This window comes from Aegilops tauschii, chromosome 1, assembly GCF_002575655.3.
Source record: "Aegilops tauschii subsp. strangulata cultivar AL8/78 chromosome 1, Aet v6.0, whole genome shotgun sequence".
In the NCBI taxonomy this organism is placed as follows: Eukaryota; Viridiplantae; Streptophyta; class Magnoliopsida; order Poales; family Poaceae; genus Aegilops; species Aegilops tauschii.
In genome coordinates, this window is record NC_053035.3 from 363,675,202 (window position 1) to 363,702,824 (window position 27,623).

Genomic DNA, 27,623 nt, shown 5'->3' on the forward strand with positions numbered 1-27,623 from the left:
CTTTTCGCCCTTCTTCGGCACAACGACGGGGTTTGCCAGCCATTCGGGGTACCGAACCTCACGAATGGCACCCGCCGCCTCTAACTTGCGGGTTTCTTGGACGATGAAGGCCTGCTTCTCCGTGGACTGCCGTCTCACCCGCTGCTTCACGGGGCACACGTTGGGGCACACCCTTAAGTGATGTTGAATCACCTCTCTCGGGACCCCCACCTGTTGCTTGGGTTCCCATGCGAATATCTCCTTGTTTGCGCGCAAGAACTTCACCAATGCTTCCTCCTGGCTTGGGTCGAGGCCGGCGCCTATGGTAAAGGTGGCTCCTGAGGACCCGTTCTCACCACCGGCACCTGCTTGGTTTCCGCCTTGTCTTGGGTGAACAACTGCTTCTTGGTTGGTGCGGCTCCCTTGGCCTCGGGGGTGCCCGCACTGGCGGGCTGCGCAGCCGCGGCGGTCTTGAGGGCGAGCTTAAGCGCCGTCAAGGCCTCCTTGGCGTCCCCCTTGACGGTGAGGACGCCTTTGCTTCCAGGCATCTTCATGAGGTTGTAGGCCGGATGGGTCGCTGCCATGAACTGGGCCAGAGCTCGGTACCCGAGGATGGCGTTGTACGGGAGGCCGATGCGGGCGATGTCGAAGTCGACCAGCTCGGTGCGGTAGTGATCGCGCGTGCCCAAGGTGACAGGGAGGCGACTGCCCCAGGGAGTGGGCGACACCGCCGCCAACTCCTGAGAAAGGCTTGCTGAGCCTGAGGCACTCGAGTGGTACGTGAAGAAGGCTGAAGGCCTCCACGGAGAGCACGTTGAGGCCGGCGCCGCCGTCGATGAGGGTCTTGGTAACGGCCATGTTGCAAATAGTGGGCGTGCAGAGCATCGGGAGCATACCCGAGCCGGCGGTGGTGATGGGGTGGTCTTCCGAATCGAAGGTGAGGGCGGCCTCGGGCGCGGCCCAGCCCGGCGGAGCCCCCGAGCGCTTGGAAGCGGCACCAATTTGGCGAAGGAACGGCTTGATGTGGCGATCTGAAGGCGGTGCTTGAGAGCCACCTAGCAGGGCCGCGACCACGTGGTGCGCCGGTGCTGCGTAGCGCGCAGTGAAGAGGCCGCGCAGCTCCTCCCAAGATGCCACCATGGATCCGGGGAGGTTGAGCAGCCATGCGCGCGGCGTGCCAGTGAGGGCCATGGGAAGCCAGTTGGCCATGACCTTCTCGTCGCCCCCGGCCTCGAGGACGGCCTCCTCATATGCCAGCAGGAAAGCTGACGGGTCCGCCGCGCCGTCGTAGCACGGCGGCATCTCCGGCTTGAACTTGGGCGGCCACTGTACCCGCCGCAAGGCGGGGGCCAGGGCTCGGAGCCCCCTGGCCCCGTCATCAGTGACTGCCACTGGAGCCGGGAGCGAGACGCCCGTCACGAGGGTGGAGCGCGGTGGTGGCGGAGAACGACGGGGTGGCCCGCCGACAGGGGCCGTCTGAGCAACGCAGGTGGCGAGGGCAGCTTGGCGCTCGGCGTGGGCGCGGCGTGCGTCCGCCATGGAGACGATGAAGTGACGTGACGCGGAGCGTCGGAAGGGAAGCTTCGGCGCACCCCTAGCTGGCACGCCAAATGTCGGATCACGGGTTCCGGCAAAACCCTTGAGGTTCGAACTCTGGGGTGCACGCGAAGTTCTCTCCCTACCGATCCATGCCCTAACTTGCTAAGATCTCGCGGACGAACTCAACAAACTCACAACACAAAAGACACAAGATTTATACTGATTCGGGCCACCGTTGTGGTGTAATACCCTACTCCAGTGTGGTGGTGGTGGATTGCCTCTTGGGCTGATGATGAACAATACAAGGGGAAGAACAGCCTCCTGAGGTTGAGGTGTTCTTGTGCTCTGTGTGTGGGTGAGGTTTACTCTGGATCAGGTACAGCTGCCCCTACGGTGGTGGCTAGTCCTACTTATATAGGCCTTGGTCATCTCCCCAAATATTGAGCGGGAAGGGAGCCAATAACGGCCAATTTGAAAGAGGACAATTAGTACAGCTTATCCTGACAAAAGCGGTCTTCACCTGCCAAAGGCTCTGGTGGTGACGCCGCCTTGGGCTCCATGGTGACCTCCGTCTTGCCGTCTTGCTGGTCTTGGTCTCGTTGCACCGATATGGAAATCTTTGCTTGACGCCTTGGTACTCCGCGTCTGCGCTTGCTTCCTTAGCACCAAATGAGAAACAATTACACTGCGCGCGCTGGCGCCCGCCTGATCTTGATCGTCATGGCTCACGTCACGAGAACCTCGCGAGGTTTGCCCTGCCTTGATCTCTCCGCTCCTCGCGAGCCAACCTGGTGAGGCCGCTCCTGAGGAGGTCTTGTGTCGTCCGCCTCGCGAGGCTTGGCCCCTCGCGAGGTCTTGAATGCCTTGTTGATGAAGATGGGCCGTACGGGCCCACGCGCAGAGCCACGCCGTGGGCCGCAGGCAGGCAAGTCTGGGGATCCCCGTTCACAGAACGCCGACAGAGTTCTTAAAATTTCACCAAGTTTCAAGTGTGAAACTTTGATATGAATGTACGACAAAACCATCAAGCTTTAAATACTAAAGCTTAAAATTTGACATTGCCTTCGCGTGGAATCCAACGACTCCGTGGATAGTGAAGCAATCGTGCGACCAGGAAGAGCTGGGCAGGTGCGTGCCCTGTGAATTTCCGGCTAAGGCCATTTCAGCCGGCAATCATGAAGCAGTCCTTTAAATTTCACGACCATATTTCAACCTGGTTTTCTCTTGTAACTTGATGTGTCTGTGTACGATTCCGTTCTTTAATACTCTACCAGCATCGAGGTTCTTGCGCGGGGCAGATGCCGGAGCTCCCTTTTGGTTCCCCGCTTGCACGAACCACGTCACCTAGGACCGGTTAATTTTGTATCCCATCTCTAAAACCTCTTGGGGGGCATTTACAATTGCCATCGGGCGTAGTGACCATGACCCACATGTACTTCTATAAGCAATGCCTTTGTACGGTCTACTACTCTCGTTGCACCTCTCTCCTTTTGTCGATCACACACACAGCATCTGAGCTAGCTCCGAGAGCCGGAGATGCTACACCGATGGATGGAGGCGCGGCGCGGCGCGGCTGGCCGAGTCAAATTTCGCGGGTTTCTCACGTTCCTGTCTGCCATGGCAGGCCTTGAACCGCGCTTACGTGGTGCTTGGAATGCTCCGGCTGGTTTCCTTTGGCATGACCATCGAATGGATTTGTCTCAGACTCTCGGTGTCACGGCGGTTGCTGAGTCGGATATTCGTAGCTTTGTCGCCGGATGTGTGCGTCAAGATTTCTCGAGACTTCTGAGTACACCAACTAGTGGTCTTTTGATTTTGTGGTGCCCCGTCTTTCACAAGATGTGACGGTAACCTGATAAGTAACCGTTTCACTTGTAAACGGGCCATCACCCTTTACCGGGTGCTCAGGACTTCAGGTGTTGAGATTCCTGGAGCACTAGCCCGTCTTTGGGGTTTGTTTTTGCTGCCTGCCTGGTCAAGGAAGCATGCCACTGGGAATGAGGCATTGGCCAGAGCAGTCAACAAAGGATGGAAATGACAGCAGATAAGAGTGGTGCACTGGTCTGCGCTCACACTCCACGCCGAGCAGCTGTTTCAGACTCATTTTTCTCACCAGAGACTGTTTCCGCTTCGTGCCATGGAAAATTTCCGCGGACGCAGGCGGCGGCGAGGACGCAGGGATGCGGGGGCGGGACAGCATGCCGGCGAGGCCCTACGGCGTGGGGAAGGGGCAGTAGAAACCCGAAGAAGTACGCGGCGACATGCCGACATGCTTGAGGGAAAGGTTGGACCGGGGCGTGGTGTTTCTTCACGCTAAACACGTTCCACTTAATTAATTAAATAATAATGTTCATACATATACAATTTAGTACTCCCTCCGTCCCATAATTTGACATTACACAAGTGTTAAAAATGCTCTTATATTATGGAATAGAGGAAGTAGATCGAAGGTTGAAGAAGCCACGGATGGCGTCCTTCGAAAAGACCTATAGCATATTTACCGAGGCTATGTGTCTCGATGCTCAAACTTCTACCTTCGATGATGAAGGTGCAGGATTGAAATTGTACGGCTGTAGCTACGATCTCTATGATGATGTTGCCATGCATGCCCCTTGTACGATTGTTGATGTCATTCACAACCTCTTTGCAATTTGAAGCAATCAAAACTGGGCGATAGAGGAGTGAATAGCAAAAAACTACTCCCAAAACATGGGCGATAGAGGAGTGAATAGCAAAAAACTACTCCTGCTTCAAATTGCAAAGAGGTTGTGAATGACATCAACAATCGTACTAGAGGCATGCATGGCAACATCATCATAGAGATAGTAGCTACAGCCGTACAATTTCAATCACAAAGTTGGGTCTATTTTGGAACGGAGGGAGTAGTTTTTTGCTATTCACTCCTCTGTCGCCCATGTTTTGATTGCTTCAAATTGCAAAGAGGTTGTGAATGACATCAACAATCGTACTAGAGGCATGCATGGCAACATCATCATAGAGATTGTAGCTACAACCGTACAATTTCAGTCACAAAGTTGGGTCATCTATTTTGGAACGGAGGGAGTACCACATTACGGGCTATCGTTGCAAAAAATTACCCTTTTTTATTTTTCAAAAAACTACAGAAAAGTGGTGGGTTGTTCCAAAAAAAACCTAGTGGCCGAACGGTTACAGTTTAAGCCCGGTTATGACACATGGGGCCCGCCCGTCAGGTTCTGTCGGCCGTGGCTGACGGCGCGCGAGATGATGGCCGTTAGGGCGCCGTCCCGACCAGGTGCTTAGTCACCCACTCCCACTCTCCCCCTCGCTTTGTTCTCCCCTTCCCGAGAGCTCGCCATCGTCGCCGACCACCTCCCTTCCTCGTCGCCGGCCAGGATGCCTTCTTGGAATGATGGAGATGAGAGCTCCGACGGCGACATCATGGGGGGCAACCTGATGGACATGGAGTACTTTGTAAGTCTCACCCTCCTCCCTCTGCCATTATTTAGGGTTAGGGTTAGGGTTCAATCGATTTAGGAATTAGGGTTGATGATATGCATATTTGTATGGATGGATTCCTTTGGTTAAGGGTTTGGTGTAGCCAGTGCTTGATGGATCTGCAACTGTTGGATGCACATTGGTTGTCTGATCTACCTTCTACTGCATGTAGGACACACCTGACACCGTCCCTGAGCCACTGTGGTGTGGTGCTCCCATGGAGGAGGTTGCCAAGTGCACTCTGCACCAGATGATGCCTAGGAAGTGTGTTGCTTTTGAAGGTGACAATGCTAGGAGGAGGTTCTATGGATGCCCTGTTCAGGTGAGTAATGCAGTAAATCAGTAGCTCATTGTTATCTGAAGTGAGTGTTCTTATTTGCAGAGAGTGGTTTTCTACTTTATATATGAAGTTAGTGATTCATTTATGCTTTGTGGTTATCATTATGCTTAGTGGATTTAGTTATGCTGGATGGATTCAGTTATTGTGTAGTGATTTGAAGATTGCAGACAGTCAGTGATTCAATTATGCTAAGTGTTGGTTTCTGTTTGCGTTAAGTAGAGTGCAGAAAATGCTCTGTCTTTGTAGCTAGAGTAGTGCAGAAATGCTACCTAATATCTCTAATATAAAATAGTTGGCACTGGATTGAGTTATGAGTGTGTATCCTCTCTAGCTTAACTCTGTATATATCATCTGTATATTAACTGTATTGAATTGCATAGATTTTTGAATTTGTACATCTCCTTGTATATTAACTCTGTTTTAACTGAATGAGTACTGAATATATGCATTTCCTTAAGTATGTGTTGTCTGACCAAACTAAATTTATTTCTGAATTTAATATTGTTGTTTGACTTAGCAGGGAGGTGTGAACTATGGTGTAGTTAAGTGGGTTGATCCAGTCCACCCTGATATACTGAAGAACTGCCTCATCAAGCTGTGGGAATTGTTCCATGAGCAAAACCTTGGCAGGATTCAAGACAAGAATGCATATGATGCTGAGTTAGCCAAATTGAAGAAGGAGAAGGATCATCTGTGTGAGGAGTTTCCGAAAATGGTTGATGAAAATTTGAGAAGCAGAATGAAGAGCTAGAGATGGAGATGAAGATGGAAATGGAGAAGCTTAGGCTAGAAAAGGAGCAGAGGTGTATCCTTCAGGCCCAGGCAGACATAATTCACAATACTAGGAAGGCTATGAAAAAGATCAAGGTGGACAGGGAAATTCTTGCACATGAGAAGAAAGAGCTGGAGAAAGTTGTAGCTGATCTGCTCAATGCTGGCCATGGGAGCAAGGAAAAACTTGAGCAAATCAAGGCCATACTAGAGTCATGAAGATCAGACTATGGTTGATAAGTAAGTAAGTTGGCCTACTATATGTAACAGGCCATGCAAGTTGATGGTGGTAGTTGTATAGTTTGTGCAGCACTATATGAACTGCATAAGTTATGGTAACTGGAGTGAAGGGAGGTGCCAATGTTTAAGTTATGTTAAATGATGCAGTGTTCAGAACCTATCTTAATAATGCAGTGAAGAACTGTTTTATTAGTTCTAGTTGTTTTATTGCAGTGAATAAGTGTTGTAGTGCTCTGCTATTTTATTTGACAGTGTGGCTAAATGTCTCACTTATCCAATGTGGGCCTGGAACTGGGCTGTTATCCAAACTTGCAGCCTGCCTACCAGCACCCAGTGTCCATCTATAAATACCACCCTAAGCCAGAAACCCTATTGTAACCCAAACCCCTACCTTCTCCTCCCCACAGCCGCCAGAGAAATCCCTAGATCCGTAGCTCAGTGGGCATGGACCCTGGATAGGTTGTACATGCAGAAGAGGAGGTGGCCATCGGAGAGATGCAAAGAGAGAGAAGAAGAGCAGTAGAGCATAGGGGGGAGAAGGCCAGCGGCGGCAACAAGGTACAGGCTTGAGTATCACCGCCGTCTGGCTAAGAAGATCTTGGAAGCTCGCAACCGCAAGGACAAGGAGCAGTTCCCGGAGGCATTCCCCAATGGCTCTAACCCTAGAGATGATGATATCATCTACTGGGCAAGAAGGAGGGCCAACTTTCATCCATTTCAAGTAACTAGGCAGAGGTGGACCAGCATTCTGTACCCATGAGGAGTGCTCTGGTTATGTTATATTAATCCTAGATCTATGTATGAATCATTCCTTGATGTGTTGAAGGATCTATCTGTATGTACTGAACTGATATATATGTATTGAAGGATCTATCTATATGTACTGATCTATGTATGAATGATCTATTTAGTATTATGTGTTTGAATGAAAAGATGGCTTATGTCTATGTATGAATGATCTATCTAGTATTATGTGTTTGAATGAAAGGATGGCTTATTTGTATGTATGAATGAATTCATGAATGATCTATCTTGTTTTATGAATGAAAGCATTTTTATGTGGATGGATGATTTATATGTGGTCGACAAGTTGCCCCTAGATGGCCTAATGAGGCCATTTTATGGTTGGTCGACAACAAGCCCCCTAGATGGCCTAATGAGGCCATTTTGGGGTTGGTCGACAACTTCCCCCCTAGATGGCCTAATTAGGTCATTTTAGGGTTGGTCGACAATTTGCCCCCCAAGATGGCCTAATTAGGCCATTTTAGGGTTGGTCGACAAGTTGCCCCATAGATGGCCTAAGTAGGACATTTTAGGGTTGGTCAACAACTTGCCCCCCAAAGATGGCCTAATTAGGCTATTTTAGGGTTGGTTGACAAGTTGCCCCTAGATGGCCTAATGAGGCCATTTTAGGGTTGGTCAACAACTTGCCCCCTAGATGGCCTAATTAGGTCATTTTAGGGTTGGTCGACAACTTCCCCCTAGATGGCCTAATTAGGCCATTTTAGGGTTGGTCGACAACAAGCCCCCCTAGATGGCCTAATTAGGCTATTTTAGGGTTGGTCGACAACAAGCCCCCCTAGATGGCCTAATGAGGCCATTTTAGGGTTGGTCGACAACTTGCCCCCCTGGATGGCCTAATTAGGCCATTTTAGGGTTGGTCGACAACTTGCCCCCTAGATTCAAGTAGGCCATCCAGGGGGGCAAGTTGTCGACCAACCCTAAAATGGCCTCATTAGGCCATCCTGAAGAACACATGTAATGAATAATAACATTTATCATGAAATAAGGAAATAAATAATAACTTTATTATTGCCTCTAGGGCATATTTCCTTCACCTGCTTCCAGGGTTTGTGTCAAGCACGCATTGTAGGCAGTCCCTCGATCAACCTGAGATACTGCTTTCTATGGTCACCTTGCACAACATCAACATCCATCAGTCTTGCCCTATATGCCAAACTCCTAGGTACATGCACCCCAAACTTCTACTTAGTATGTTTCAGAACTGTCTCTACATCAGCCTTTACATTTGATCTAACCGTGTCCTCCACAGCTTCTGCAACCCACTCTGTAGTCACCTTGGTACTCTCTTCGCAAGCTCCACAACTATGATCCAAGTGAATCTTCTTGATTGTGAATGTATCATGGGCTACTTTGGAGGCAGTCATGAAAAATTCACAGCCATTCTTCCTCTGTGGGCACCAAACAATAATCCTTGTTGGTTCATTCCTATGGTACTGAAAGTTTCTCAAAGTCCTAACATGAAAATTTCTCAAAGCCTTTCTAAAGTCATACACATTGGTGAAGCAAAGGTCCTTGCACAACTGCTCATGTTCATCTAGTAGATTTGGGTCATACCATTTCCTCTCTTTCTTCTTCTTCAATCTTCTCTTCCTTCCAGAAGGTAGTCTTGGAGCCTCTCCATCTGAGTCAGAAATGCCCACATCACCAGGGAAGCAATATTCATCAGTTTCAGGTACAAAATCTTGAAGCTTGGGGATCTCTGGCTGACTATGAGCTCTAGAAGTAGGACTTGGATTTACTGCTGCTCTTCTAACAGGCTTCAGTTTCTCAGGCATGCCTTTTGCCACAACTCTCTCCTCTCCACTGTCAGCCTCTTTCTCCTCCTGCCAAAACTCTGAAACATCACTGTCACCTTCAGAGTGTGGTATGTCTTCTGCATCATTTGTTTCTTCTTCATTTACAATATTTTCTTCACCTCTCTTCCAAGCCTTGTAAGACATCTTTATCCCTCTATAGTCACCCCTATCAATCTCAAAGTCTGAGGATGATTTGTCAATATCATCATCTGGTACACCATCAGATCCATCCTCACCACCAGCTTGTCCATCATCACCACCAGGAGCATCTGTAATGTTCAAGTTGCAGCTCTGTTGTGTGTTCACATTAACTTCAAGAGGGTGAACCACTCCATCTTGTGATAGGCTTAATATAAAATCAGGACCCCCAATGGGCAGCCTATTGGAACTTGTTCTTCACAAACATTGTGACCCATGTTAAATTCAACATCTCTATCTTCATTTGCCTTGGCCACAATAATATTCAGCACTGTGAAATCAGAGTGATCTAACATTTCTTCAACTGCATCTTGACTGTCCAGAAGCAATAAACCTTCCTGTCCAATTCCTTCTTCTTTACCCAATACATGTAGTCATCTGACCCATAGCCTTCAATTTCGGTAAGTGCTATCAAGTTGAGAAAAGTGATGTCTAAAACAGAAAATCTCCTTTCCATGTTATCTCTACCCTGGAAATGCAGCCTCACCTCCCAAATTTCATCATCCAACCTGCATTACATAATATGTTATTTCAAAGGCCTAAATAAGTGTTTTTTGCTACACAATTCAGTTAACACTAACTAAAAAGTACAGTAAGGAATCTGAATCCAAAAAATGCTTCTATGAATCCACCATGCATTTCTACCACATCCAACTAATCCTTCACTTCAAAATGCAACTGGTGCATCCAACTAACTACTCTGAACCAGTGCATGTTCTAAGATGAATCACAGCTGCATTAACCTAGGGTTTGGTTAAAAACCTAACTAAAGATTGCCTGAACTTTGAACTAAACTAGCAGAGTACTCAAACTAGCACGAATGCAGAGTGTGTTGAAGGAGCTGATGAACAGAAGAAAAAAATCTTACTCCAGCCCTCCAAATGCAGAGGCCCAGTGGTGGGTGTTGGTCGGATCCGCCTGCACAGCGCCAGCAAGAAACCTTGCCGCTCTGTACTCAAGCGAGAACTAGCGATTCTCAGGCGACGACGGTGCAGCCTGTGGCATCGCAGCCTGCGATGGCGGTGAAGCCTGTGGTGTCTGCTACGGTGGCGGCACCGCCGCCGGCTGGGTTGCGAAGCTACCGCTCCCCAGCCAGTTATCAACCTCCGAGTACTCTCCGCCTCCATCCCCCGTTCCACCTCCACCCGTCAAGTGGTCGTCGTCGACTGGTTACCCCGCCGCCGACGCCATCGCCTAGGTCGGAGAGGGAGACGGAGTGAGAGAGAGGGGGGAACAGAGGACACGGCGCGGTCGTCTTGACTTGGTCGGGACAGCACGCCCTAACAGCCGTCCACCCGCGCGTCGTCAGCCTATGGCCGACAGAAACCCGACGGGCGGGCCCCACGTGTCATAAACACACTTAAACTGTAACCGTTCGGCCACTAGGGTTTTTTTGAACAGCCCACCACTTTTCTAGTAGTTTTGTGAAAAATTAAAAAAAACGGTAGTTTTTTGCAACGATAGCCCGTACTGTGGTAGTTTTTTGCTATTCACTCGCGATAGAGAGATCATTAGCTAGAGCCAGCGCTTCTCTACACGGGATAATACGAGATACGAGAATCTTCAACTGGACCCCCTACTTTGCCCCATATGTTCGGGCGTATCATCATGGCAGATCTTCTTTGTCATAAAACGCCACTCAATCGGGCAGTGGCAGAGCTAGCTTGGGATGACTGGGGAGACTAATGAAAAAATATTAGCTATTGGAGGGGTAAAAGTCTATATTTTCTTCAATCTATGCGGCTACATAAATAAATTCTTCAGAAAAAATCCCAAGGCTGGGAGGCAATGTCCCCCCTCCCCCGGCCTCAACATAGCTCCGCCATTGCAACTGGGCTCTCAACGGTCCGTATGCCTGGTGATACGTCCATTTTGCATCATGCTTTTATATCGATATTTATTGCATTATGGGCTGTTACTACACATTATGTCACAATACTTATGCCTATTCTCTCTTATTTTACAAGGTTTACATAAGGAGGGAGAATGCCGGCAGCTGGAATTCTGGGCTGGAAAAGGAGCAAATATTAGAGACCTATTCTGCACAACTCCAAAAGTCCTGACACAACTCCAAAAGTCCTGAAACTCCACGAAAATTGTTTTTTGAAATAATAAAAAATACTGAGCAGAAGAAATACCAGAAGGGGCCCACACCCTGGCCACGAGGGTGGGGGCGCGCCCTACCTCCCTCGGCGCGCCCCTGCCTCGTGGGCCCCCTGTTGGCCCTCCGGTGCCCATCTTCTGCTGTATGAAGTCTTTCATCCGAAGAAAAATCATAAGCAAGCTTTCGGGACGAGACTCCGCCGCCACGAGGCGGAACCTTGGCGGAACCAATCTAGGGCTCCGGCAGAGCTGTTCCGCCGGGGACACTTCCCTCCGGGAGGGGGAAATCATCGCCATCGTCATCACCAACGCTCCTCTCATCGGGAGGGGGCCAATCTCCATCAACATCTTCACCAGCACCATCTCCTCTCAAACCCTAGTTCATCTCTTGTATCCAATTCTTGTCTCTAAGTCTGGGATTGGTACCTGTAGGTTGCTAGTAGTGTTGATTACTCCTTGTAGTTGATGCTAGTTGGTTTATTTGGTGGAAGATCATATGTTCAGATCCTATATGCATATTAATACTCATCTGATTATGAACATGAATATGCTTTGTGAGTAGTTACGTTTGTTCCTGAGGACATGGGAGAAGTCTTGCTATTAGTAGTCATGTGAATTTGGTATTCGTTCGATATTTTGATGAGATGTATGTTGTCTCTCCTCTAGTGGTGTTATGTGAACGTCGACTACATGACACTTCACCATTATTTGGGCCTATAGGAAGACATTGGGAAGTAATAAGTAGATGATGGGTTGCTAGAGTGACAGAAGCTTAAACCCTAGTTTATGCGTTGCTTCATAAGGGGCTGATTTGGATCTATATGTTTCATGCTATGGTTAGGTTTACCTTAATACTTCTTTTGTAGTTGCGGATGCTTGCAATAGGAGTTAATCATAAGTGGGATGCTTGTCCAAGTAAGGGCAGCACCCAAGCACCGGTCCACCCACATATCAAATTATCAAAGTACCAAACGCGAATCATATGAACGTGATGAAAACTAGCTTGACGATAATTCCCATGTGTCCTCGGGAGCGCTTTTCTTTATATAAGAGTTTGTCCAGGCTTGTCCTTTGCTACAAAAAGGATTGGGCCACCTTGCTGCACTTTATTTACTTTTGTTGCTTGTTGCTCGTTACAAATTATCTTATCACAAAACTATCTGTTACCTATAATTTCAGTGCTTGCAGAGAATACCTTGCTGAAAACCGCTTATCATTTCCTTCTGCTCCTCGTTGGGTTCGACACTCTTACTTATCGAAAGGACTATGATAGATACCCTATACTTGTGGGTCATCAAGACTCTTTTCTGGCTCCGTTGCCGAGGAGTGAAGCGCCTTTGGTAAGTGGAATTTGGTAAGGAAAAATTTATATAGTGTGCTGAAATTTACTGTCACTTGTTACTATGGAAAGTAATCCTCTGATGGGCTTGTTCGGGGTATCTTCACCTCGACCAGTAGAGCAAAGAGTTGCTCCTCAACCTACTGAACCTACTGAAAATGAAAATGCCTACTTTGATATTCCTTCGGGTGTAGAAAAACTGCTAGCTAATCCTTTTGCAGGAGATGGAACATTACATCCTGATGAGCACCTAATCTATGTGGATGAGGTTTGTGGATTATTTAAGCTTGCAGGTATGCCCGATGATGTTATTAAGAAGAAGGTCTTCCCTTTATCTTTGAAGGGAGATGCATTGACATGGTATAGGCTATGTGATGATATGGGATCATGGAACTACAAACGACTGAAATTGGAATTTCATCAGAAGTTTTATCCTATGCATCTTGTTCATCGTGATCGTAATTATATATATTTTTTTGGCCTCGCGAAGGAGAAAGCATCGCTCAAGCTTTGGGGAGGCTTAAATCAATGTTATATTCATGTCCCAATCATGAGCTCTCAAGAGAAATGATTATTCAAAATTTTTATGATCGGCTTTCTGATAACAATCGCACCATGCTCGATACTTCTTGTGCTGGCTCTTTTATGATGAAGACTATTGAATTCAAATGGTATTTATTGGAAAGAATTAAACGCAACTCTGAAGATTGGGATCTCGACAAAGGTAAGGAGTCAGGTATGACACCTAAGTTTGATTGTGTTAAATCTTTTATGGATACCGATGTTTCCCGTAAATTTAGCACTAAATATGGACTTGACTCTAAGATAGTAGCTTCTTTCTGTGAATCTTTTGCTACTCATGTTGATCTCCCTAAGGAGAAGTGGTTTAAATATCATCCTCCCATAGAAGTAAAAGTAGCTGCACCTATTAAAGTCGAAGAAAAAACTATCACTTATAATGATCCTATTGTTCCTACTGCCTATGTTGAGAAACCACCTTTCCCTGTTAGAATGAAGGATCATGCTAAAGCTTCAACTGTGGTTCATAAAAGCAATATTAGAACTTATACACCTCCTGAGCAAGTTAAAGTTGAACCTAATATTGCTATTGTTAAAGATCTCTTGGCTGATAATATTGATGGGCATGTTATTTATTTCCGTGATGAAACTGCTAGAATTGCTAAACCTTGTGCTAAAGATAAACATAGACCTGTGGTAGGCATGCCTGTTATTTCTGTTAAAATAGGAGATCATTGTTATCATGGCTTATGTGTATGGGTGCTAGTGCTAGTGCAATACCTATTGACTTATACAAAGAAATTATGCATGATATTGCACCTGCTGAGTTAGAAGATATTGATGTCACAATTAAACTTGCCAATAGAGATACTATTTCACCAATTGGGATTGTTAGAGATGTTGAAGTCTTGTGTGGGAAAACTAAATATCTTGCTGATTTTCTTGTTCTTGGTTCCCCACAAGATAGCTTTTGTCCCATTATATTTGGTAGACCCTTCTTAAACACTGTTAATGCTAGGATAGACTACGAAAAGGATGTTGTTACTATTGGTTTAGGTGATATGTCTCATGAGTTCAACTTCTCTAAATTTCGTAGACAACACCGTGAAGAGGAACTACCTAGTAAAGATGAAATTATTGGTCTTGCTTCTATTGCCGTACCTCCTAGCGATCCTTTAGAATAATATTTGCTAGACCATGAAAATGATATGTTTATGAATGAAAGAAGGGAAATAGATGAAGTGTTTTTTAAACAGGGATCTATTCTGAAACACAATTTTCCTGTTGAAATCCTAGGGGATCCTCCTCCACCCAAGGGTGATCCCGTGTTTGAGCTTAAACCATTGCCTGATACCCTTAAATATGCTTATCTTGATGAAAAGAAGATATATCCTGTTATTATTAGTGCTAACCTTTCATAAAAGGAGGAAGAAAAATTATTGAAAACTCTAAAGAAGCACCGTGCTGCTATTGGATATACTCTCGATGATCTTAAGGGCATTAGTCCCACTCTATGTCAACACAAAATAAATTTGGAGAAATATGCCAAACCAGTTAATTATCATCAACGACGGCTGAATCCTAAGATGAAAGAAGTGGTAAGAAAGGAAATACTAAAGCTCCTTGAGGCAGGTATAATTTATCCCGTCGCTGATAGTCAGTGGGTAAGTCCTGTCCATTGTGTCCCTAAGAAAGGAGGTATTACTGTCGTTCCTAATGATAAAGATGAATTGATTATGCAAAGAATTATTACAGGTTATAGGATGGTAATTGATTTTCACAAATTAAATAAAGCTACTAAAAAATATCATTACCCCTTACCTTTTATTGATCAAATGCTAGAAAGATTATCCAAACATACACATTTTTGCTTTCTAGATGGTTATTCTGGTTTCTCTCAAATACGTGTGTCAGCTGATGATCAAGCTAAGACCACTTTTACTTGTCCTTTTGGTACTTTTGCTTATAGACGTATGCCTTTTGGTTTATGTAATGCACCTGCTACCTTTCAAAGATGCATGATGGCTATATTCTCTGACTATTGTGAAAAGATTTGTGAGGTTTTCATGGACGATTTCTCCGTTTATGGATCCTCTTTTGATGATTGCTTGAGCAACCTTGATCGAGTTTTGCAGAGATGTGAAGAAACTAATCTTGTCTTGGATTGGGAAAAGTGCCACTTTATGGTTAATGAAGGTATTGTCTTGGGGCATAAAATTTCTGAAAGAGGTATTGAAGTTGATAAAGCTAAAGTTGATGCTATTGAAAAGATGCCATGTCCCAAGGACATCAAAGGTATAAGAAGCTTTCTTGGTCATGCCGGGTTTTATAGGAGGTTCATTAAGGACTTCTCAAAAATTTCTCGGCCTTTGACTAATTTATTACAAAAAGATATACCATTTGTCTTTGATGATGATTGTGTAGAAGCATTTGAAATACTTAAGAAAGCATTGATTTCTGCACCTATTGTTCAGCCACCTGATTGGAATTTACCCTTTGAAATTATGTGTGATGCTAGTGATTGTGCTGTAAGTGATGTTCTAGGGCAAAGAGTTGGTAAGAAATTAAATGTTATTCAATATGCTAGTAAAACTCTAGACAATGCTCAGAGAAATTATGCTACTACTGAAAAAGAAGTCTTAGCAGTTGTATTTGCTTGTGATAAGTTCAGACCTTATATTGTTGATTCTAAAGTAACTATTCACACGGATCATGTTGCTATTAAATATCGTATGGAAAAGAAAGATGCTAAACCTAGACTTATTAGATGGGTTCTCTTGCTACAAGAATTTCATTTGCATATTATTGATAGAAAGGGAGCTGAGAACCCCGTTGCAGACAACTTGTCTAGGTTAGAAAATGTTCTTGATGACCCACTACCTATTGATGATAGCTTTCCTCATGAACAACTAAATGTCGTAAATGCTTCCCATACTGCTCCATGGTATGCTGATTATGATAATTACATTGTTGCTAAGTTTATACCACCTAGTTTCACATACCAGCAAAAGAAAAAGTTTTTCTATGATTTAAGACATTACTTCTGGGATGACCCACATCTTTATAAAGGAGTAGATGGTGTTATTAGACGTTGTGTACCTGAGCATGAACAGGAACAGATCCTACGCAAGTGTCACTCCGAGGCTTATGGAGGACACCACGCTGGAGATAGAACTGCACATAAGGTATTGCAATCCGGTTTTTATTGGCCTACTCTCTTCAAGGATGCCCATAAGTTTGTCTTATCTTGTGATGAATGTCAAAGAATTGGTAATATTAGCAGACGTCAAGAAATGCCTATGAATTATTCACTTGTTACTGAACCATTTGATGTTTGGGGCTTTGATTATATGGGACCGTTTCCTGCTTCTAATGGATATACACATATTTTAGTTGCTGTTGATTATGTTACTAAGTGGGTAGAAGCTATTCCAACTAGTAGTGCTGATCATAACACTTCTATTAAGATGCTTAAAGAAGTTATTTTTCCGAGGTTTGGAGTCCCTAGATATTTAATGACTGATGGTGGTTCACATTTTATTCATGGTGCTTTTTGTAAAATGCTTGCTAAGTATGATGTTAATCATAGAATTGCATCTCCTTATCACCCGCAGTCTAGTGGTCAAGTAGAATTGAGCAATAGAGAGCTCAAATTAATTTTGCAAAAGACTGTTAATAGATCTAGAAAGAATTGGTCCAAGAAACTGGATGATGCATTATGGGCCTATAGAACTGCATATAAAAATCCTATGGGTATGTCTCCGTATAAAATGTTTTATGGAAAAGCATGTCACTTACCTCTCGAACTAGAACATAAGGCATATTGGGCCATTAAAGAGCTCAACTATGATTTCAAACTTGCCGGTGAGAAGAGGTTATTTGACATTAGCTCACTTGATGAATGGAGAACCCAAGCCTATGAGAATGCCAAATTGTTTAAAGAAAAAGTTAAAAGATGGCATGACAAAAGAATACAAAAGCGTGAGTTTAATGTAGGTGATTATGTATTATTATACAACTCTCGTTTAAGATTTTTTGCAGGAAAACTTCTCTCTAAATGGGAAGGTCCTTACGTTATCGAGGAGGTCTATCGTTCCGGTGCCATAAAAATCAACAACTTTGAAGGCACAAATCCGAAGGTGGTGAACGGTCAAAGAATTAAACATTATATCTTAGGTAATCCTATAAATGTTGAAACCAATGTTATTGAAACCGTAACCCCGGAGGAATACATAAGGGACACTTTCCGGAACGTTTCAGACTCCGAAAAGGAATAGGTATGTGGTACGGTAAGTAAACCGACTCCAAAACAGTTCTAATGGCGATTTTTCTCCGTTTTGGAATATTTAGAAAAATAGAAAAATAAGAAGCAGTCCGGGAAGGACACGAGGCCTCCACGAGGGTGGAGGGCGCGCCCCCTGCCTCGTGGGCACCTCGTGTGCTCTCCGGACTCCGTTTTCTTTCACGATACGTATTTTGGTCGGTAAAAATTCATTATATAATCTCCCGAAGGTTTTGACTCATGTACCACACAATTGTCCTTTGTTCTTGTTTCGAGCTGTTTCTGTAGCAGATTTGGAGCAAGATGTCATCTCAGGATTCCGACGGAGAGAGCTATGTCTCACACCTCATTGCTGACCCAAAGACCTATGGGGATCTATCTCCTTGTGGTCGAACTACGGATGAGGAGGAGGATGCTCATTTTATGAGGATCAATGATTCAAGTTTGGAGGAGGAGGATGTCCCTCTACCTCAACCTGGGGATATGCACGTGAAGTTCAAGAAATCTAGTCTCCCTAAGAGGGCTAAACTATCTAACAACCGATCTATTCCTTCTCGTTTTCGGCAGAAAAGCAAAGGAGATTTATGTGATAAGATCTTGAAGCTGGAATCGGAGGTCGATGATTTAAAGGAGGAAATTGCCCTTCTCAATTACAGTATGAAGAAGCTAAAGACACAACTGTCATCATCAACAACTCCATCATCACCATCTTCTTCACCAACAAAGGAGACATAACCATATGGGTATGGGCACTCCCCTTGGCAACTGCCAAGCTTGGGGGAGGTGCCCCGGTATCGTATCACCACCACATCTCCTATCTTTACCGTTTTTCTTAGTTTGATCCTTATTAGTAATATCTTGATCTAGTAGAATAAAATTTTAGTATGATTTAATTTTGAGTTTTGCTTTACGATCCCTCTTTGTAATCGAGTCCGTGAGCTATATAATAAAGATTAGTGTTGAGTCAAGGGCTTGATTATCTTGCTATGATCTTGAGTGAATAAAAGAAAAGATAAAAGAATAAAAAGAAACAAATAGATCATATTGATCTTATGGAGAGAAATGACTTCACATAGAAAGAGTATGATGATTAAAAATTGTTGAGAGTTGACAAACATAGCTTTGGTCATCGTTGCAATTAATAGGAAGTAATAAAGAAAGAGAGGTTTCACATATAAATATACTATCTTAGACATCTTTGATGATTGGGAGCACTCATTAAAATATGACATGCTAAAGAGTTGATGTTGGACAAGGAAGACAACATAATGGGTTATGTTTTCTTATATTTGAGATAAAGTATATTGTCATGGATCATCCAACATGTTGAGTTTTCCTTTCCCCCTCATGCTAGCCAAATTCTTTGCACCAAGTAGAGATACTATTTGTGCTTCCAAAAACCCTTAAACACAGTTTTCCCATGAGAGTCCACCATATCTACCAATGGATTGAGTAAGATCCTTCAAGTAAGTTGTCATCGGTGCAAGCAATAAAAATTGCTCTCTAAATATGTATGATTGATTGGTGTGGAGGAAATAAGCTTTATACGATCTTGTGATGTGGAAGAAATAAAAGCGACAGACTGCATAATAAAGGTCCATATCACAAGTGGCAATATAAAGTGACGTTCTTTCGCATTAAGATTTTGTGCATCCAACCCTGAAAGCGCATGGCAACCTCTGCTTCCCTCTGCGAAGGGCCTATCTTTTACTTCTATCTTCTACCTTACGCAAGAGTCATGGTGATCTTCACCTTTCCTTTTTACATTTTATCCTTTGGCAAGCACAGTGTGTTGGAAAGATCCTGATACATATATCTAATTGGATGTAAGTTAGGATGAACTATTATTGTTGACATTACCCTTGAGGTAAAAGGTTGGGAGGCGAAACTATAAGCCCCTATCTTTCTCTGTGTCCGATTAAAACTCCGTAACCACAATTATTGCGTGAGTGTTAGCAATTGTGAAAGACTAAATGATAGTTGAGTATGTGGACTTGCTAAAAAGCTCTGACATAGACTCTTTCTGATGTTATGATAAATTGCAATTGCCTCAATGACTGAGATGATAGTTTGTTAGTTCTCAATAAAGTTTCTGATTCATACTTTGCATTGTGAATAGATTATTACTTGAGCATAAGAAATCATATGACAATATCCATATATGTTACTGTTATAAGATTGATCATGATGCTCTCATGTCCGTATTTTATTTTATCGACACCTCTACCTCTAAACATGTGGACATATTTATCGTTATCGGCTTCCGCTTGAGGACAAGCGAGGTCTAAGCTTGGGGGAGTTGATACGTCCATTTTGCATCATGCTTTTATATCGATATTTATTGCATTATGGGCTGTTACTACACATTATGTCACAATACTTATGCCTATTCTCTCTTATTTTACAAGGTTTACATAAGAAGGGAGAATGCCGGCAGCTGGAATTCTGGGCTGGAAAAGGAGCAAATATTAGAGACCTATTCTGCACAACTCCAAAAGTCCTGAAACTCCACGAAAGTTGTTTTGGAAATAATAAAAAATACTGAGCGGAAGAAATACCAGAGGGGGCCCACACCCTGGCCACGAGGGTGGGGGCGCGCCCTACCCCCTGGGCGCGCCCCCTGCCTTGTGGGCCCCCTGTGGGCCCTCCGGTGCCCACCTTCTGCTATATGAAGTCTTTCGTCCGAAGAAAAATCATAAGCAAGCTTTCGGGACGAGACTCCGCCGCCACGAGGCGGAACCTTGGTGGAACCAATCTAGGGCTCCGGCAGAGCTATTCTGCCGGGGACACTTCCCTCCGGGAGGGGGAAATCATTGCCATCGTCATCATCAACGCTCCTCTCATCGGGAAGGGGCCAATCTCCATCAACATCTTCACCAGCACCATCTCCTCTCAAACCCTAGTTCATCTCTTGTATCCAATTCTTGTCTCTAAGTCTGGGATTGGTACCTGTAGGTTGCTAGTAGTGTTGATTACTCCTTGTAGTTGATGCTAGTTGGTTTATTTGGTGGAAGATCATATGTTCAGATCCTGTACGCATATTAATACTCCTCTGATTATGAACATGAATATGCTTTGTGAGTAGTTACGTTTGTTCCTGAGGACATGGGAGAAGTCTTGCTATTAGTAGTCATGTGAATTTGGTATTCGTTCGATATTTTGATGAGATGTATGTTGTCTCTCCTCTAGTGGTGTTATGTGAACGTCGACTACATGACACTTCACCATTATTTGGGCCTAGAGGAAGGCATTGGGAAGTAATAAGTAGATGATGGGTTGCTAGAGTGACAGAAGCTTAAACCCTAGTTTATGCGTTGCTTCGTAAGGGGCTGATTTGGATCTATATGTTTCATGCTATGGTTAGGTTTACCTTAATACTTCTTTTGTAGTTGCAGATGCTTGCAATAGGGGTTAATCATAAGTGGGATGCTTGTCCAAGTAAGGGCAGCACCCAAGCACCGGTCCACCCACATATCAAATTATCAAAGTACCGAACGTGAATCATATGAACGTGATGAAAACTAGCTTGACGATAATTCCCATGTGTCCTCGGGAGCGCTTTTCTTTATATAAGAGTTTGTCCAGGCTTGTCCTTTGCTACAAAAAGGATTGGGCCACCTTGCTGCACTTTTTTCAGTTTTGTTACTTGTTGCTCGTTACAAATTATCTTATCACAAAACTATCTGTTACCTATAATTTCAATGCTTGCAGAGAATACCTTGCTGAAAACCGCTTATCATTTCCTTCTGCTCCTCGTTGGGTTCGACACTCTTACTTATCGAAAGGACTACGATAGATCCTCTATAGTTGTGAGTCATCACCTGGGTTGTTCGAGATCTCTCAAACCCAGTTCATATGTGGGGTGGATTTAGGCTCGTATGGACGTGCCACGCCAATTACGTCGGATCCACCCCAGATCTCTCTAAATTTCCCCAAACCTCCTCTGCCCTGCCCTCTTCCACTCTTCTTCCTTGTTCGCATTGCCCCTTGCCTAGCTCTGGTGTCGTTCCAACCCTAGATTCGCCGATGTCCCCATCCTGCGATGCCGTCACCAGGGGCCCCAAACCCCTCACGACTGTCATTGCCGCCTCAAACACGGTAGCCACCCCGAATGTCGCACTAGTACGCCCTACTCCGCCGGATATACACCTTGCCTGCCATGTGTTCGAAGAAATGTCTAAGCTATTTTTGATATTCTTTACTTATTTGTAGGCAAGTGATGGATTTGTCGGATGATGATTTTGGTTACAAAGAGCTTGATGAGTACATATTTAGACGGTTCATTGGTTCTTTCAATTCAACCATCGATGCTGACGAAGATGTTGACATGATGATGGTGCATCCAGGAAGAAATGGAGAAGTAAGAGGAACATGTTTGCAACTTCAAGGGTTCGACCAAAGAGCAAGACCGTTGTTTCTAGGGATATGATAAGTGGCGCATAACTTCAAACCCAACCCGGTATGTTTTTTGAGGGTTTTTTTGGGCGCCGCTTCGAGATGAGCACTCATTTATTCTTGCCCATAGTGAATGGGGTGAAGGCATATGATCATTACTTCACACCAAGGAAGGATTGTTGCGGACAACTGTCATTCTCTCAGTTGCAGAAATGAACGACTACTATGAGGATATTGCATAAGGTAAAGCCATAAATGTTGTTGATGAGCACGTTCGACTGTGAAGAGCACATGCATTGAGGCCATGGAGCAATTTACCTACACAGAGTACTCAAAAGAACCAAATATCAAGGACACATAAACGTTATTAACATTTGGAGTAGCAAGAGGTCTTTTAGGTATGTTTAGTTCAATCTATTGTGTGTATTGGCGATGGAAAAATTGTCAGACCAGTTTGCACGGGCAGTACCAAGAGAAAACCAAAGAGGTCACCGTCATACTTGAAGTAGTGGCGTCAAAGAACTTGTGAATTTATCATGCTTTCTTTGGCATGCTATGTTCTCACAACGACATCAATGTGCTTCTTGAATCTCCGCTGCTCAAGAGACCTTGCATTGGTGATGCTCCTGCGTGCAACTACACCATCAACGTGTATGACTATAACATGGGGGTACCACCTTGTCAATGGTTTCTATCCTCAGTGGGCGACGTTTGTGAAGACTATACCCAATTCCCAAGATAAAAAAACGATGCCTCTTTGCAAAAATGCAAGAAGTTGGGAGGGAGGATGTGGAAATGCCATTTGAAGTGCTCCAAGCTTGTTGGGGTATTGTTCGTGGAGGTGTAGTGATGTGGGATCCAGAGACATTGCGGCAGGTGATGACATGTTCTGTAATCTTGCACATCATGATTGTGGAGGATGAGGGAGAAAGTGGCAGCCCACACACATGATTTTGAGAAGGCGAAGTGCATGCCCGCCTCCTGGAACAAGATGCAGAGCATGTTGTGAACTTTGAGATGCATCGACAATTTCAAGATACACAGATGCACGTGCAACTACTCAATGATCTTGTGGAACATATGTGAATCCACGCTGAAAATAAGTTTTATTTGTGTGTTATATTCACCGTTACGTGTATTCGCATCATTCAGTGGTCAACGGCGTGTGTTTGCATGGGTTTGAGGTTTTGAAAATGGAAGGGGAGGGGGTATAAGGGGTGACAGGCGCTCCGGGAATCAAATTTGCCCACTCCGATTGGAGATGCATTAAGGGAACCTCTCTAAAAAAACTTCCCAACCGTTCTAGTCGACTGATTTTCAATTCACGCTGGGTCAAATTTCGACCCATTAGATGTGTGTGCGAATCTCAGAGAGTGTTTGATGTGTCTATCCTTGGGTTAGTCTAGTTCTACAATTTTTTTGTGATGATTAGGCATGTAAATGAAACCTTGAGGGTATCCTTCGATCCTTTTAAATTCAACTAAATGAACAAAGATATTACTCCCTCGGGTTCATATTAAGAGTATCTTCAATAGATGATGTATTTTACATCATCAAATTATGACTGAAGTAAAATATACATCATTAAAAAGTGGTCTCGTGCTATTTTACATCTTTTATTAAAGATGCTCTAATAAAGTTGTACTAAAGTAGCGTTAATTAATATGGATCCAAGGGAGCAGCAGAATTCACAAGGCGTGATATCTACTGGGTTCCTACAAGACCGGCCCAGGTTGGCATCCTCTTCTTTTCTGGGGAAGCGTATTGAGTGAGTTTGCTGACGCAGCGTGGTCAACCAGCGCGTAATATGGCGGACCAGACGGTTTGTCCTCCTACTTCAGATAGAACGGGCCAAGAACACACACCAATGCGAAGGAAACGGGAAACTCCCAAGACGCAGAATTTCTTTTTCTTTTTCTTTGATGGGAAGATGAAGCATTTCTAAAAGCCCACATAGGGTACGTAGTCATGCCAGAAGGTAAAACGTGCAGCTTGAAAAATTGCTAGAAGCGAGTGTATGACAACTAAAGAAAAAAATGTCTGAAGAAAGATTGAACCCCAACGATCAGAGCACATCGTGTGCACTCAGCGCAGGCACGAAGTTGTTTAGCTCACTCGCTGGCTTGGACGTCTGCTCCTTCTCCTGTGACAGCAGCAGCAGCAGCATCCGCCTTGTCAAAGTCCTCGAAGCTGAGGCTAAGAGTTTGCAGCTTGAAGCCAACTCCCTGGATGGCTTCCACTAGGTTTGAGGCGACCCCAGTAGCTTGAACTGTTGTCGCCTTCGTTAACTGCAGTTGCTCCAGCAAAAACATACATCAACCCGGTTGGAAAAAAAAGGCATACATCAACGGTGATAATGTGTATCGCATCGCGTTACGAAATAAAATGGCATGATTAGAACATAGATAGAGCTTTAAATAAAATTCGCTTCTGTAGCCATCGAGGCTCTTGAAGCTGAAATGGAATGAATTATCTGTTGTACACATAAAGCAGATATTACAGAGTAGAGGAGACTCTCTTAAACATGAGCACATGCATCTTAATTGTTCCACAACTGCAATGTTTTGGTTGTTACTGGCAACTAAGTTTAACACTTTTTTTTTGTACTTTTTGGGCTAACAAAACACTGCAGTTTATGCTAGGCCTTGGGTGTTTCACGAAACTAAAGGTTATGCCGTATTTCATTTCCTCACACTATAAGGAAAATCAAGTTTAGAAGTCTGAGAAAACTTGAAAATAGATTTGACTTCTTGGTGAAAATAGAAGCTCGTCAACAAAGCAGTGCAAACGGCCCTACGTACATCTTAACCATTTGGAGTTTCGATCTTTATCTGGTTTTCAAAACAAATGGTTTTCAAGTTTCAACTTAAGTGGTATTTTTACTAGTTATCTAACACGAGGACATATCTGCCCTGCAAATGCTTAAGTGAAAAACCAGATAAGTGTTTAAGAAATTAATTAGTCCCTGCACATTGTTTTCCAATGTGGTAAAAAAGTTATAGTCACCAAACTGATAATTGTTTGCTGTGCTCTCCAGGTGCCCTGAGCATAGAGCCACTGCAAATCTGCAAGGAGCTTTCCTTGTCCTCACCACATTGTCCATAACAGCGTTTTTGTTTGTTAAGTGTTGTGACCACAAATCACTCTATAAGTAATGGATATAAGAATCTATAGCGCTGCTTTCATCTCCCATGATCATGTATCCATGGTTAATCTGTCAGCAATATAGGCAGGATTACAGAACTGGCTTGCAGAGATCTCTGTGTAGCTAATTGTGTTTTGCTTTCTTTGTTGATTCTTTCAGATAACTGAGTGCCAGACAAAAAGAAAATTTAAGCATTTGTGGGTTTTCCTTTTGACAAAATCTGTACGAAAATTAAACTACTAAAAGGATACTATCTGACGATAACGCCCTCTCTGCTTGCAAGGCAGTCTATTCTTGCGTTTGCACTTTCCAGATAGTGCACTTCACAGAATCTAATGTGTTTACAAAATTGGGATAATGGTTTGAGCGTATGACTGCAGACAGATATATTCCACGCAAAAGAAATGCATGTATGTATACGTGCACACTGAATACTGGGAGCAATTGACGATGAAAAGTAGGAGCAGAGGGGGGCAAATTTACCACAACACTTCCGATGCCTTCTTCGATGAGCACCTCCAGGTCAGTGACGCCGTCCATCCCCTACAACACACACGCACATGTTCATCTCAATCGACGGTTGGTTTACCGGCCGACGTTCATCGTCCATCCCAGTCAGCAAAAAATCACAGTAAATGCACCTCGAGAGCCTGGGTGATCTTGGGAACAGCCCTCTCCTCCATGGTGCCCTCCGCCTTGAAGTAGAGGATGAGGGATTCGCTGGTGTAGGCGGGGGCGCCGGCGGCCTCGGCCACCTCCGCGGTGGCCGCGCGGACCACCTCCAGGCGGCCGCTCCGTCTCCTACTCCTTGGCGCGGCTCCGCCGGCGACGCAGGAGAGCTGCAGGGAGGCGCGGCGAGGCAGCAGGGGTGCCGCAGGCGCGGAGCCGGAGCGGAGGAGGTGGGTGGAGGCCGGCGACAACATGGTCATCTCTTCTTTGTCCTTCAACGGCTCTTCCTCCTCTTATCCTCGAATGCTTCGCTCCCTGAAGCTTATCATTTGTTGGGATCTGCGCGGGCCGGGGCGCGCATCGGCGCGGCTCCTGAGGCCTTGAGCGCGCGTCTGTACCTCAAGCGAGGCGGGCCCAATAGGGTCGCGTGGGTCCGCTACGTTTCGTTCGTTTTTTCCTCTCATTTTTTCTTCTTTTTTTTACTTTTGTTTATATATTTGAAATATTTTAAAAACAAAAATAATTGGTTCAAAATCTCACAATATTTCATCACGCAACCAAAAAATATCATGCGTTCCAAAAAATATTTGTGACATTTAAAAAATGTTCGGGCATTTCAAATTTTGTTTCAGAAATTTAAATAAAAGTATACAATGTAAATAAATATATGCATGATTAATAAAAAAATTATACCATTCAAAAAATGCCCCCAAATTTCAAAAATATGTTCTCTACATATAAAAAAATGTTTATACAATGTTAATATATATATTTGGGTAAGTAAAAAAAGTTCTGAATATTCAAAAAAATGTTTGTGGCATTTAAAAAAAATATAACAGTTAAAAAATGTTTTGCATGTTCAAAAAACATGTTCACGGCATTTATGCATAATGTTCAATGTGTGTTAAAAATATTCATCGTGTATCAAAAAATGTTCAACATGTATTTGAGAAAAATGTTCAACCCATAATTGGAAATACTCAATGTGTATGTGAAAACTGATCATCATGTATACGAAAAATGTTCTATGTGCATTTGAAAAATGTTTGCGTGTATTTCAGAAATGAAGGAAAAAATAAAAGGAAAGGAAGACAATAAAAAATAAATGAGCACAAAAAAGGAGAAAATCGAAAGGAAAAAACGATATAGAAAACACGTAGAAAAGAACACGCGAAAATTTCAACTAGTCCAAACCGGTCCATATTAGCTTTCTAAAACCGCTCCCACAAAAACCACAGAACACACATGGTCGGCATGCTAGCGGTGCCAGGGGCGAGACGAGATGAGCTACCGCCTCGTAAAGAGTGAGATATAGCTCTCGTGTTGTTTGGTACACACGGGATTGGGAGTAGGGATGGAGCTTAGTTGAAACAAAAGTGGGTGGTGGTCCACCCAGCCTTAGGCCAAATCATTGAATAAGGTGAAACTGGGTCTGGGAAGCTAAACTTGTGTGCTTTTCTTCAATCTGGCCCGCCCAATAATATTTTGGTACCTCCACCACTGCTTGTGAGGGCTTTCAGGGGATTTTCCCTGTTGAGCTGAAAAGCCCAAAAATACCCAGAGTGACGTTTTGGACACATGGTTTGATAGGATCTGCCTCGTTCTATCTCCTGAATTCCCTCCATCGAGGTGGACCGGGCGGCTTCGACCTTCCTTCGACCGAGGCAGATCCCAGACGATGTGCGCTGCTGCCAAGTAAAAGTGCATTTAGTCCCTGATGGTATTTTAATGTGATGACAATGTGGTTAGTGAGACTAATGATAGTTACTAAGTTTATCTGTTCATTGGTCTCTCGAGGATCATCTTACGGAGATGGTTGAAACCCCCCCCCCCCGGCCTTTAAAAAGGAAAAAAGGCATTGTTATCCGAAGACTCAAGAGTTTTCATTTTTGTTTTCTGTAGAGTCATAAGACAACCGGATTATTCAGAGGGGTCTGAGGTGCTTGGATAAGGAGTGAGATCGTGCAAAACATATACACTATCCATCCTATACCTACCATTGTTTTAAGCCCTAAATCTCACCTCCT

General features: G+C 44.2%; 2 protein-coding genes across 2 annotated transcripts; one reads left to right on the top strand and one right to left on the bottom strand.

Moving 5' to 3' along the window:
- The first annotated feature begins 4,893 nt into the window (after positions 1-4,893).
- Positions 4,894-6,086, top strand: LOC109779322 (uncharacterized). The gene is made up of 3 exons (XM_020337926.1): positions 4,894-4,971; positions 5,168-5,317; positions 5,856-6,086. Exons 1-3 carry the CDS (start codon positions 4,894-4,896, stop codon positions 6,084-6,086), a joined length of 459 nt encoding a protein of 152 aa, XP_020193515.1.
- A 17,588-nt stretch (positions 6,087-23,674) lies between these two features.
- Positions 23,675-25,928, bottom strand: LOC109779324 (uncharacterized). Its single transcript, XM_020337929.4, has 3 exons — positions 25,569-25,928; positions 25,411-25,470; positions 23,675-24,070 (listed from the first exon to the last, which is right to left on the bottom strand). The coding sequence occupies exons 1-3, from the start codon at positions 25,854-25,856 to the stop codon at positions 23,894-23,896; spliced, it is 525 nt and encodes a 174-aa protein (XP_020193518.1). The 5' UTR covers positions 25,857-25,928; the 3' UTR covers positions 23,675-23,893.
- Positions 25,929-27,623: the final 1,695 nt, after the last annotated feature.

Excerpts from the sequence above, each read along its gene's own strand:
- LOC109779322 (XM_020337926.1), top strand. The coding sequence starts at position 4,894 with ATGCCTTCTTGGAATGATGGAGATGAGAGCTCCGACGGCGACATCATG. Across the intron at positions 4,972-5,167 it reads TGATGGACATGGAGTACTTT|GACACACCTGACACCGTCCC; the intron begins GTAAGTCTCACC and ends TACTGCATGTAG. Across the intron at positions 5,318-5,855 it reads TCTATGGATGCCCTGTTCAG|GGAGGTGTGAACTATGGTGT; the intron begins GTGAGTAATGCA and ends TTGACTTAGCAG.
- LOC109779324 (XM_020337929.4), bottom strand. The coding sequence starts at position 25,856 with ATGACCATGTTGTCGCCGGCCTCCACCCACCTCCTCCGCTCCGGCTCC. Across the intron at positions 25,471-25,568 it reads AGATCACCCAGGCTCTCGAG|GGGATGGACGGCGTCACTGA; the intron begins GTGCATTTACTG and ends TGTGTGTTGTAG. Across the intron at positions 24,071-25,410 it reads AAGGCATCGGAAGTGTTGTG|TTAACGAAGGCGACAACAGT; the intron begins GTAAATTTGCCC and ends GAGCAACTGCAG.